Source organism: Arvicola amphibius, chromosome 3, assembly GCF_903992535.2.
Source record: "Arvicola amphibius chromosome 3, mArvAmp1.2, whole genome shotgun sequence".
NCBI classification, from domain to species: domain Eukaryota; kingdom Metazoa; phylum Chordata; class Mammalia; order Rodentia; family Cricetidae; genus Arvicola; species Arvicola amphibius.
In genome coordinates, this window is record NC_052049.1 from 110,102,567 (window position 1) to 110,116,728 (window position 14,162).

At 46.8% G+C, this 14,162-nt stretch overlaps 1 protein-coding gene across 1 annotated transcript in view; it reads right to left on the bottom strand.

The window, feature by feature from the left end:
- The window catches only part of Sorl1 (sortilin related receptor 1), a 156,165-nt gene that overhangs the window by 130,813 nt on the left and 11,190 nt on the right, over positions 1 to 14,162 (bottom strand). The window contains exon 2 of the mRNA XM_038321642.1: positions 7,538 to 7,654. Coding sequence (XP_038177570.1) covers positions 7,538 to 7,654 — 117 coding nt within the window. The remainder of the gene's footprint in view (positions 1 to 7,537; positions 7,655 to 14,162) is intronic.

A 14,162-nucleotide genomic window follows, 5' to 3' on the forward strand; every position in this document is an offset into this window, starting at 1 on the left:
TAGTTGTCATCTACCCATAATGCACAGAGCCACTGCTGATCCCATCACAGGAACGAGCTCTCAGGTGACTGCACAGCAACCCTCACTGGAGAGTCATTGCACAGAAGACCATGGGGCTCACTAGATTTCGGACTTGCCAAGGTCACAACCTAGACGTTATCAAGGCAAGGAGCTGAAGAGATGACACAGTGGTTCAAGAGCACTTGGCTGCTCTTCCAAAAGAGCGGAGTTCAGTTTCCAGCATCCACATCACGGAGCTCACAACCAAACACTTGTAACTCCAGCACCAGGGGTCTGATACCCTCTTCTGGCCTCCACAAGTACCTGCACATGCATGAGCATACACACGAATAAATAATAAAAATAAATCTAGAAGAAAAATACAAAAACAACGAACAAAGAAAAAACCCAGGGAGTGATGGAGGCAGGGAGAAGGTCCCTGACCCGGGCTGCCTGCCTTCAAGCTAGTGATCTCAACACCACTATTATCTCAAGTCATAAAGCATAAAATGGATGCTGTGGGGTATTTTCAACCTAGATTTTACTACCTGTGAGATATGGAGTATTAATATAAACAAAGAAATGAAAAACCTGTTAGGTGATGATTACGTTGTTAATTTTTCATTTTTTTTTTTTTTTATGGGAGAGATAACTGAGGAAAGCAGGGAAGAAAAACAGCAGGTAATTTCCAAGGAGAGACTGGCTAGACTCAACCCAGAGTTGAGGTCATCCCAACTTTTGAGTTGCCACCTCCGCCCTTTAGATTCAACTGCAAATAAGCCTTGAGGGTTTAACAGGAGCCAAGTTGGGCACTGAGCACCAGACCCACGGAAACTAACAAAAGACATGGTCATCAGACAAGGATGGGCCTGTGAATGTGTGAATGCTTGCTTGTTAATGAGGCCATGAACAAACTGTAAAGGACAGGAGGCTGCACACAGGGAACTGAGAACGAGGGGGCCGTTACCATTTAATACTTGTCAAGGTGAAGGGAGGCAGGGCGTCTCTGCCGCTAACCGGGTCGTCTCAGAAAGAACCGTGCTGCCACAGGGGCAGCTGTGCCCAGCTAGCAGGTGGATAGTTCACAGATAACCTGAGTGGGTAAAAGAGCAAGCAGAACTTCCTCGCATTCTCTTTGCCAAGAATAGACATGGTTTCCCAGGAAAGTTCGAGAGTTGTACAGCGCAAACTAATGGCTTCTTAAATAGGAAACTAAGCAAGGCCCCTTCCAACTCCAATATCCTGTGATGTGATAATCCACTGTGAGAGGCACAAATGGGATCCTATATTTACATCGAAGTGGTATTTTTTTCAGTATGTGCTATTCCCTCCTACACACTGGTCCTTTTCCTCCTTATAACTCCTGTAAGGAATCTTAGCTTCAGGGGTACCTAGAGTTTACCAGTTAGTCAACAGACGTCTGTAATGAATAAATGTGATTATAAACCAAAGAGTAGGTAAATGAATGCGCTGGATCAATGAACAAAGAGAGTGAAATGAATTAATTGGTGAGTCACGGAGAAGACAGATCTCAGTAGCGACATTGGATTGGTTCCAGAGTCCCCATGGATACTAAAATCCAGTGACACACAAGAGAAAAAAATAGCACAGAACCTACATGCATTCTCCCATATACTTTATCTCTAAATTGCTATGACAATTAAGACAGCATATGTCTTATAATATATGAATGAATACTTGTTTGTACTGCATTGTTTTAATAATGACAAGGGAGGAAAAATGTCTATTCACGTTCAGAATGGATACAACCTCCTGCCCTCACGTTTTCAGTTCACAATTGGTAGAATCATGGATGCAGCACTCGCAGACACAGGATCTGCTGTAACTTTTAAGAGAACAAAAGCTAAGCGCCACAGCAGGAAATGACTAGTCCAGGGTCACACTGGCAGTAAGTGCCCAGGCTTTGCCAGTCTCTTGAGATTCCAAGCCTGCTTGTTTTTTTAATTCTGCAAGTTACCCTCTTAGAGATGGTCCCTTTCTCCATACATAATGTCAAGAGTTTGAACCAGCATGGAGAAAGGTCCTAGGCAGGCAGAATATGCAGACTTCCTGAGATTCTCAATAGTAGGGGGGGGGCCATGGTGCAGGTGGCAGTAAAACCTCTTCCTCGTGACACCTGCAAACAAGCCCAACCATCTCATGGGTCTTAGACTTAATAGAGGTTAAGAGGGAGCTGACAGGGACCCATCCTATGCCTGAAGCCTATCACAGATCGCTCATTGACCTGCCTTGCCTTGTCCAGGTTGAACAATCCAACAAGCTATTTTTATCCTGTCCTTGTAATTTCTTACTTCTCTTTGGCAGAAACAGACTACATTCAGGGTGGGGGACAGTTATCCCTCCACAGTGACGACACACAAAAGCCCTCTGAGGGCTCGGTTAATTCTAAGAGGGACGGTGGCTTTGGAGTCTTTGTACTGCACCCCAATTACAATTCTATCTGGGGCTGTCTGTTGCTCACGGCAGCACGATGCTGCTGACTCACTGGCCACCGTCACTGCCAGGTGAACGGGAGCAGACACCCTGAGCTCGCTGTCTGCTGCCTGCACAGTTTGTTTTCTTCCAGACAAAGGGTTCCCACTAATTAGTCCTCGCTGACCTCAATATGACACTGTTCCTTAAAGAACAACAACAACAAAAATCTAACGTGGGAGGGTTCTAAACTGCCCCAAGGTTCCAATTAGATCACTTCCTTACCCATGAAGACAGTCCTTTGAAGCGACGGCCCATGCAGCTCAGAATTATATAATATTAATAATGGAGGGGGGAGGAGGAAACCCTGAAGAGTCAGACGGCATCCCCTCCCCTGGCACTGCCCCACGTCTTTTAGAGCACTGCTGTAATCTTAGCGGGCTTCACAAATGCCCAGGCAAGACACTGGCCAAACGCAGTTTCTGAGCGAGGTCTAAGCCTGGCATGGTAGTTCACACTATAATCCCAGGACGAGGAGGCTAAATCAAGAAGGAAAGAGTTCAAGGCTCACCTGGGCTGCATAGAAAGTTCCAGACCAGCCTGGACCACATAATGAAAACATGCCCCAAAGAAAAAAACCAAAAGAAATGAAAATAATAATCATCATAATTATGACAATGATGACAATGATAAATTTTAAAAATTAAAAAAGTTATCTGGGGTGGGACCTAATACTCTGCGTTTTTAAGGAGCTCCCAGAAAAACACTCATCTGAATGACTTACCTACCATATTCTGGGTACCGTTCTAGTTGGCTTTCTGTTGCTGTGATTAAAAACACTGACAGGAAGCAGTTTAGGGAAGAAGAGTTAGGGTTAGGGTTTCGAAGCAAAATTTCAAGGCAAGAACCTGGAGGCAAAACAGAAGCAGAGGCTATGGAGGAGTGCTGCTTACCGGCTTGCCCTCCATGGCTCCCTCAGCCTGCCTTTCATACAACCAACCAGCCCAGCAGCCCAGGAGTGACACCACCTACAATGTTCTGAGCTCTCCCACATAAATTATCAATCCAAACAATGTAGCCACAGACTAGCCTACAGGGCAATCTGATGGGAATATTTTCTCAGTCGAGGTTCCCACTTTCCAAATGACTCTGGCTGATGTCAAGTTCACAAAAAACTAACCAGCTACAGATACCAAAGTTTGAGAATAGGGGCAGTTGTTTGTTTTGCAATACTGAGAATAAAACTCAGAACCTTGAACAACCAGGCAATTGTTTTACTAACCATTGCACTACACCTAACTGAGCAATACACAGCCCCACAACCAGAGACTTGAGTCTGTTGGGATCAATATTCATGAACTAGAAGCCCTAATCCTGTGAGTCAAAATAAATTTTTCTCTTTATAAGTTGATTGTCTCAAGTATTTTGTTATAGTAACAAAAAAATGACTAAGATAGTATAAATTATTTGGCTCAAAGTCCAACCCATTATTTATAAATGGTAGAGCTAGGGTTCCAACCCAAGCATTGGGATGTAGAGGCTCTCCGTACTATTAGCAAGGATGGAAGTTCTGCTATCTAGTTGATCCAGGAGGGAACCAATCATATCACACTAGTCTAGGGACAAGAGGAATGAGTCTTATTATCCATGCCATCTCAGTCAATTCTGATCCTCTGGTGGATATTGTCCCCAGGAAGCATTTTTGGTCAATTATGTTGTACCTGGATACTTCATTATTCCTGATGGTAGTTGACTGATTATTTGGTTCTATTTTCTTTTTCTTTTTTATTTTTTTTGTTTGTTTTTGTTTGGTTTGGTTTGGTTTGGTTTGGATTTTTCTTGGGGGGGGGGTGATTTGTTTTCTGAGATAAGAACTCACTCTGTAGCCTGCATTAGGCTTGAACTCACAATCCCCCTGCCTCGGCCTCTTGAGTGCTTCTATCACAGGCCTGTGTTACCGTATCAGGTGGCACATGAGTACTCTCTAAAATGCATCATCAGAAAGCGGAAATAAAGAACTGAGACGAGTCAAGATAAACCACATCCTGGGTTGCAGTTCACCAACTCGTGGCAGGAATAGATGGCCTTTGCAGGAGACGGCGCTCGGCTGATGATTACTGATGACAGGTGGCATGGTTTGGCATAAGAACAAGCCATCTGGAATCCCAGGGTCCAGGCCCACCCTTGTTTACCTACAGAATATCATAACCTCAGCCATTCTCTCTACTTCACAAGGTCCTTACCTGTGTGCAAGCTCTTTCCCTTCAGACAGGGGCTTTCTGAACCACCCTTCCCGTCCTCCTGAAGGTACATCTGAATTGTTCCCTCACCAGCGTCACCGACTCTGCCTCTGAGTCACAGTTTATTTTTGCACTAACTTTTCACATCCGAACATCTCAGTGTCGGCTGCCAATTCCTTAATGCGGTTTGTACACGGAGGGAAGAAAATTCTGCCGTATCTATTTATTAAATAACTCTGGACATTAAGTTTCCTTTCCATTTAATCTTCGCTCATACGTCACTTCAGCATAAAGACTTCAAATGGCCAACAAGATCTTCAGAACACATACTCCAACATTTCCACAAAGTGGAACCTGAGCTGGATAGGCCACTAGTACTTGAATGGTCAATGCTCCTTTGAGCAGACTGAGGGGATCTGAGAAGTGAACGTTCAGTGTCTGGCATAGAAAAATGGGTCCTTCCGGTAATTCTAAGTCAAATCCATAGTTGGTCCTACATTTCCATTACACGTCCCTACCCCATCACTGACATGTTAAGTGACCTGTTGTGAATTCATTTGTGCCCCTAAGCCCTTCTACATGACCTTCAAAAATACGAAACAAGGCTTAAACATCTTTACCTATTTTGCAATGACAAATATTTCCTGGACGGGGATTATTTTTTATGCACCAACACCCTGACGATTTCTCAATGCAGAATAGCATAGAGCTGACTTCTGGACCTAAAGGGGACTCCTAATAACAGGTATTAGACTAAACATGTACACAGGTAACTACAGAGCATCCCAAGGCCAGCAGGCACTCACACACAGCCATCCATGTGTGACCACAACTACTGCTTACAAACCTTGAAAATATTTATTTAAAAATCAGCCGAAATTGTTGCTCCCAAACAAGTCCAGCCTTGTTCAAGAGCAAAACACCAAGACTAGCCATTATCTGCATTATCCCATGATCCAGGGCTCAGAATGTTCCCTAGGCAGAGCTCTGCTGCTGATGGCCAGCCTTTCTTCAAGCCTCCCTTCCTGTGCTTGCCCTAATTAACTCTTCTGGAAAACATCCCAAGACTCACACTGACTACATCCAACCCAGACAGTACATACTGACAGGGGCTCTGAGACACCCAATGTACATCCACAAACCACAAGTGTCCCTTTAAAACAAGTGTATAGGCATCCTCTAACCAGAATGCAGAGCCAGGACAGGGTAAAGGGAGCATGCAGGAGGCGAGATTACAGCGTGTTCTATCCACAGCTTATGAAGCTCACCCTTAGGAAGAAGGCAGTCACCCACCCCAAGGCAAGGACTTTTGCTTTGCCCACAAGGAGATGCCTGGACTGCAGAACTCGGAAGCCAAGGACCAGCTCTGACCCTAATTCTAGATTTTTATTTGGCCTACATGGTACTTGTAAAAGCTATCCTTTAGCTGCCAACTGGTAAAACTTAGCAGCTTTACACAAAGAGACCTCTGGGCTGGGGGCAAAAGGTCAATGGTAGAGAGGTAGCCTAGCATATGCCAGGCCCCGGGTGCCATTCCCAGTGCCACAGAATAAAACAAAAGACCTGTGACCTTCTGCTGAAGTCAGGAGATCTGGCTGTACTGGACCGGTAATCTGCACAGCCTCCAGGACATAGATAGGACCTGTTCACCACAGTCCTGAGAAGTATTTCTGCTGCTTCTTAGTGCCTAGACCACTAACCAAGCATCAACCAGAGACAAAAGGTCTTTTTTGAGCCTTTGTCTTTTTTGAAGGTGCATGCCCAAGACCATGGACTTAAGAAAAAATGGAAGAGACACTCTTCATTATAAAGAACTTGTTAGTGCTGGACATGATTTAATACCCATGCTCAGGAGGCAGGAGCAAGTGGATCTCTGTGGGTTCAAGGCCAGCCTGGTCTACATGGGAAGCTCCAGACTAGCCAGGGCTACATAGTAAGACCCTATCTCAAAAAAAAACAGAAAAAACTTCCCTCCCATCCTGGATCTGGATTCTGGAATTCTTTCAGTTTTTCACAGTATCTACCCAAAACAACATTATCAACAGAAAAGTAGAAACGGACATGCTCATAATCCCAGCACTAAAGAGACTGGGGCTGCAGGACTGCTATGAGTTCAAATCCAGCCAAGAGACAGTTCTAGACACTTTGGAGAGTGCTGGAGAGAGAGGCCCTGTAACAACAACAACACACACACACACAAAACAGATAGATAGACAGACAGACAGACAGACAGGATGATAAAGAGAAGATGAATAGACAGATGATACAAGACAGGTGATTGATAGATACACAGATATATAGGAGACATATAGCTAGAACATAAATATACATCCTGATGCAGGGATAATATATAAGTAAAGGAGGAAGAGAATAGATCTGTCAACAGCTCATCAACTAGCCATTATCTGCATTATCCCATGATCCAGGGCTCAGAATATTCCCTAGGCAGAGCTAATGGTGAGCCCTTCTTCAAGCCTCCCTTACTGTGGTTGCCCTAATTAACCTTCCAGAAAACATCCCACGATATTGACACACAGAAAAGACAGACCGGTTTAACTCTCTCTGGATCAGCTCCAAGTTGCTCTGCCCTGGAGTGCTCTTTGGCGCCTTGTAAAGCTATCAGTGCAGACCACCTGTGATGCCTCAAAAGGCATCCTGCACTGCACGCGTCTGCTTGGACAGCTCCACCCCATGTTCGGCATGCAAGGGTCACGTGCATTATCTTCCGTATCTCTTCACTGCCACATAGTTCACCTCATCCATTCTCTAACTACCCACTATTTCTTCTCTGACCTGACAACCTGGAGGCTCAGAAGGGTCATTCCCATAGCACCCGCGAGGGCCCAGCACCCGGAGATACTTACATCACTGCTCTTAGGCCTCGCCAATGCCAGGCTGTCTCGGGCTAATGCCACGATCACGTTGCTTTTCTCTCCAGCCCAGTGCACCACCATCTGATTGTGGGAGTCATTCAGACTGACCTGAAAGAGACCAAAAGGAAATCAGGACCTGTGGTGAGTGACAGGCACACACATTCCAAACCAAGACTCCTGGTCCCCTCTGCCACTCAGATTCTGAGATGTGGTGTCTGGGATCAGGGCAGCCTCCCCTCGTTGCTCACCAAACTCTTCCATTAGCACCTTCCCCAAGACGAATCACCAACCCATCCTACACTCAGTTATACTGTAGATAGTACCTCCCGGGGACAGGACTCCACAAGGGACTCCTCTGCTTTATTTCATCCTTGGTGACATCACTCCATACGTGTGCTGTGCACAAAAACTTTCGGTTCATTCAAAAAAACTCACCATAGGCTGGGAATAGTGGGGTACAGAGGGGATAGTAATGGGGGACAAGGGATAGATGGAGGAAATAACTTTTTTATATTTATATTTAGTACGTGTGTGCGTGCGTGTGTGTGTGTGTGTGTGTGTGTGTGTGTGTGTGTGTGTTCTCAGAGTGTATGCTACAGAACATGTGCAGGGGTCAGAGAAAAGGAAAACTTTCTGGAGTCAGGCCTCTCCCTTCACCATGTGGGTTCCAGGAATTGAACTTGGGTTATCTGTCTTGGTCACAAGTATCTTTACCCACTGAGCCACCTCACCAATCAGAAGGAATAACTTCTAACATCCTATAGCACCGTAGGAAGACTATGATTGACAACAGTTAATTGTATTCAAACTAGAGAAGATGATAAATACTCTCAACAGAGACCAATGACTGTCTGGGGTGATGGACCGTCCAGTTCCCTGACCATGACCTGCAGGTGCCCCTTATCTGACTATGACACACACTGAAACTTTAGACTGTACTTCAGGGACATGGACCAGTCAGTATGTGTCAATTAAAAATTCTATAATTTTTTTTTAAATGCACAGGCCAAAAGGCCACATCCTTTCTGAACTTCTTTCTAAACAAGTGTGTCGGGGAGGGAACATTGTTACTCAACTTTAGGGGGAAGAAGGAAAGTTGAAAGAAAGACCTGCTTATGCAATTTCTCTGCTTGGGCGGCCGTTTGGGGTCTTTGAGACGGTCCCATAGAGTAGCCTCCGTGATCGTGATCCTCCTGCCTGGCCTCCCTCAGTGCTGAGGTAGCTGAGTGTGTCATCTGACCTTTAAGTTTATTTTTTAAGTGTCTCAAATGGAAGTAGCCTTTAGATTACTGCAACAGTAGCTCCCAGCCTTTCAGGTCTGCAAATCAGCAAAATAAAAAACAGAATAAATAGGCTAACTGAGGTCTGAGTGGCCATTTGTGGATATGGATAAGCTGCCATGTCACAGCTTGGCCAGCTTCTCTCTCTCTCTCTCTCTCTCTCTCTCTCTCTCTCTCTCTCTCTCTCTCTCTCTCTCTCTCTCTCTCTCTCTCTCTCCCTCCCTCCCTCCCTCCCTCCCTCCCTCTCTCTCTCTCCTTCCTAAAGACACCACAGACTCTTGCCCTGACTGACACAGCTAGTTATATCCCTGGAACAGGGTTCCAGGCAGAGGCTCTGAGAGACATCCTAGGGACCACTCCACCCACACACAGTCCTGTTTTCTTTACCCATTGGCTGGTGGCAACTCAGATCCCAATGCTCTAGAAGCAAACAGTTAGAGGCTAGAAAGTGCCTGGATTCCTGGTAGGTGGGGCTGCCACTGATAAGGAACACTCACTCTGAACCTCTCAGATGGGCACTGCTAAGCTTTCAGGGTTTTTTGATAAAACTAAGGAAGAATATAAACTTGGAGTAAAGAACCAGTCTTTTAGGTCATTTTTGCCTCATGGAAAAACTATCTGTGCAGCTTTGTTTCTCTCTTTCCACTATTCTGTCTCTCTGAATGCCTGTGTTCTCATCCTAGCTCACCATGCACTGACTGACGGGCATCCATTCCATGACAGACTTTCCAGAACACTGGAGCTCAAAAGTTACTGAACCTGTGCCGACACCAGCAAGCTCCAGTGACCCCTCTGAGAAGCAGGGTGAGGCCTCCCCAAACCCAGCCATCCCACTGCTCCTGCTGAATAGTATCAGGAACAAGCCAGGTTGGACAGCCATCTGAAGACCATCACAGAACCATCTCAGGCCCTCAGACGAAGCGGTCCGGCTTGAGGCACTCAGCACCTGCCTCTGAGCCTGGAGAGCTCACACACCTGGGCCAGCACCAACTCTTGGACTACTGAAGAGTTCAAGCTGAGTGAACCAACCCTTCTCACAGCAGATCTGGAGCAGAAAGCCAGCCCCCCTCCACAGCCTCTCCCTCTTCCTTTCCGTTTCTCCTCCACCCTGCTGTGTTCCACCCACTCCTTGGGGGTGCTCTCAGATGTCACAAGGGAGAAGAAAAACACCTGGGTCACAGCTTGGCAGCCAGCTCCAATGAGGAGATAATCTGTAACGGCCCTGCTTCGGGTCGTAAGCACCTGCATCTAATTTGATCCGAGAACCAACCTTTAAATATATATGTATATCTGAAGCGAGACCGCTTCAAATAAAAAAGACCCTTGATATTTTCTTAGGAAAATATGTCATTCCAAAACCCCACTTCTCACTCCCAGTAGATAGGTCCCCGCAAGCATCAAGAGAAACGTGCAAATCAAAAGCTAGAAATACATTATTTAACTCAAAAAGCTGCTAAGGGTCTTCCCCCAGCAGCTCAAACCTCTTACTTCCTCTTCCCTTCTCCTCCCTCCCAACCTAGGCTTCCAGGAAGAAACTGGAAATACTGATGGATCAGAGAACCATCAGCACAGGCACCTTGGGTCCTCGGGCTAAAATCTTCTCCCCTACAAAGCCATCTGCACCCTAGGAACCAGAAGAGAGCAAGGAAAGAACCATGTAAATGACACTAGGAAAGGGGGTTAGGAACCTAGAAGCATCACCCGAAGTTCACACGAGGTCTGTGATGAAAAGATCCTCCATATTCAATCTGGCCATCCTCAAAGCGGCAGGCACAGCCATCCCTCTGGCAGGTTAATAATCAGAGGACACTTTGAACAGGCTACAAAGTAATAAAGGGATCAGAGTGGAGAAGAGGTCTGATGACACTTGCTGAGGTCTTTGTAGCAGAGGGCAAAGCTTTTGTTAACAGAGCCTACGGGGTGAGAGACGAAATGGGCACAAAAGAAAGGCATCAAAATATTCCAGGGGGGGTTCTCATAAAGGAAGCCTCTGGAGGGCAACCTTGGTGGAACTCTCTTTTCTTTTCTTTTTTTTTTTTTTTTTTTTTTTTTTTTTTTTTTTTTTTGCTTTAAGCCTTTTCTATCTGATGTCCCCTGTATTCCTAAGAGCAGACTGGAAAAGGGCAGCCCAGCACGTGGAAGGAGAAGGCTCGCTGGCAAGCAACGGCTTGTCCAGCTTGTCCGAGGGTCACCAGGCATGCACACAAACAGTTCCCCTTGCCTTGGCAGAGACCTCAAGCATATCCAGTCATGAGAATATAACTCCCTGGTGAGTCACCACCAATCTTCAACACAGCCTAGGTGCCCATCCCCCCAGCACAGGACCAGAATCAGTAGCGGGAATCAATGCACCCCAAGGACAAGGGAGCCAGGGAGCCAGGAGAGCGAGGCCAGCCAGCCATAAATTTTATTAAGGTCAAGACATGCAGTTGGCTTTCCTCCTCTCCTTGTCAGTCCTACAGGGAAAGGCAGGAAGCAGCCCCCAAAGGACTGTCTTGCCATCCTCCGTGGACTGTGACCAAGAAACCAACAGCCCCAAGACAGCCCCCAACATCAGGAACCCACAGATTGCTGTGGATGAATCCCCTTAGTGATGGCTTCCAGTTTCTTTGGGTTCCTTTGCCCTCTGCACAACCAGCTCTCCCTAACACTCTCCCTCTAGACAGCTGCAGGCTTGCGGATTGGTTCCCCCAGTCTCTCCCACTTAGTTCCACACACTGATGGAGGAGACACTGGCCTGCCAGGGGGTGGGAGGAAGTGGGAGTATGACTTTTCCAGGAACATAACCTTGATATGTAGTCAGTCATAACCATAACCCCAGGGTGTGAACAACCTTCCTTCTCTTTTGTCTCTGGTTCACAGGCGATAGCTGGAGCCTGATAAATGAGACACAATTAATTGGGGCCATAAAGGCAGCAGGGAGGGGCCCGAGTGCCTTTGCTCAGAAGGCAGGAGCGGAAAAAATTGCATGCCACAGGGATCTCTGAACCAAAACTCTATCTCGGATGACAAACTAAATCAGGTGACCTCTCAGAGCTAGGCTCATGGGTAGGGGTTAGGAAGGCCCCAGAGGCCACCTGGTCCAAGGTGGGAGCCCTAGAGGTCACCTAGCCAGGCTCAGACCTCCAGAGGTCGCTCATCATAGGATCAAACCCTAAAGGACACCTGGTTCATTGATAACAAACACCAGAGGCCACCTGACATAGGATCAGGAACCCAGAACCCACCTGGCCGAAAAGAAGCACCTGCTCATCCCAGAAATACCTTATCAGAAGTCCTGGGAAGGTAACCCACAAATGAGCATTCGAAAAACCCCAGAAGAGTCTCATCTAGCTCACTTAGAAGATGATGAATCTGGTCCATTCTCTTCCTTCCAGATAGTGAGAGGCCAACAGAACACCATTTCTAGGGAGCTGAGGAGAGATCAGCACAGTCTTCGATGGGGCATAGATGCGGGGGGAGAGCTGTCTTTGGAGATCTGGCATAGCTGTTAATGAAGACTTCATGCGATTCTAACTCACTGCTTTAATACAGACAGACCTTAAAAAGAATACCAGACGCAAAGGTCACATACTGCACGACTCAATTTATATAAACCATCCCGGGCAGGTAGATCCACAAAGGCAGGAAGCAGGTGGGTGGCTGCCAGGAGGCTGAGGAGGAAGAGTGGAAGGAGTTTCTGTGATTTGCTTTGGACTAATGAGAATGCTATGGACCTGGACAGAATATACAATGCATGGAATGCACCAAAGGCCACGGCATTTGCAAGGGCTCCTATGTGAATTCCACCTCGCTTTCTAAAACATTCCTATGCCTGCATAGAACACTCCACTCTCAAGGGCAGATCCGGTATCTAGGAGCTCCTACTTGTCACCGGTATGTATTTCCTGCCAGCTCACCGTGAGCCCTCCTGCTACCAAAATATGCAGCTGGCATGAAGCATCAAGGAGTCAGGCTAGAGTCTCGGTCTCTAGCCAAGGCAATACTTCACAGCCATGGGAGAGCATCCGCGGAGTCAGAGCGCCCACGTCAACCTCACTGTCCCTGGCTGGTGCAAGGGCCACAGGCTCAGGACTATCGCTTACAGCAGGCTCCCAGCAATCATCGCCACCCACACCTTGGCATAGCTCAAAGTCTTTACCAAACATAGGCACCCCTCTGGCTGTCCGTTGGTCCCCCTGTGTGCCCTAGTGATCCACAGAGGCACAATGACTGGCTTCTATTATTTGCTTACTCTTCAGAGTAGGGGAGAATCTGCTGTCATCCTCGGGCTCTGGGTTGTTATAAATAGAAGGCAGGAAATAAGTGCTTGTGGTGTGAAGGAAGGGATGTACATTACACACTGAGGTCTGCTAGCTGCCAGGTACCCTGCGGGCTCTTGAATCACATCTTACTTCTGAGAGCATACCAAGGGCTTCTGGGAGAAATCAGGGCAGCAGGTTTAAAGAGGGGATGAGGAATTCCCAAGAAAACCACCAAATTCTGTCTGGTCTTTGATACTTACTCGAGAGGATGGGGGGCCCCTTCATGGAATGGCCCCACACCTCTCCCCGTCATTTCTTCTGCCATGACCACCTTCACAGTGGCCAAACACAAGACTCAAGGAGTCCTAGGCACTCCAGCCTGACATCCTCCTGCCTCCTACACAGCTCCTTTCTAGAGTGCATTGCAAGGTTTTACAAGCAAGGCATCCCGGTCCAGTTCTCTGCCTCACTGGCCGTGAAATACAGAGAAGCATTTTTAAAAATTCACCAGTGAGTACTGAACAAACACCCTGATCCTTCAACTCTGAGGATAGAATCAGCAGCTAAAGGTTCCCCCACCAAGTACATGACACTAGGGGTGGCGGCAGGGGGGCTTGGGAATCAAAGATGGACAACCCATGCCTAACACCCAGATTTTTCGTTTTTCTAACCAGGTGACCTAAATGTGAAGAATGCAAACTGGCTCCCAGTGTCCCCTTTCCAGACCAATTTCCCACTATATTTAGAAAGCTCATTACCCTTCTGGACTCGCTACCTCAGGAGAACTGAAATACCATTTATGAGTGCTCCCTGAAGACAGCCCTGTCCATGAGTTCAACACACTCACTTGACCTTGGAGTTGACTCAAGATGCAGCCTGTGCTAAGTGAACTTGCTAACCACTTAAGGGACAAACTCACGTTGCTTATTGTGTAGGTGAGGAAACAAAAGAATGACCTTGAACTAAAACCTGGAATTTCGCCACCATCTTTATTAGAGCTGTTTATTATTAAAGTTGCCATAGATGGATGGGGCAGAGTGATGGAGGGAAGGAGGAAGGGGAGACAGAGGGAGGCAAAGAAGATAGAGGGGA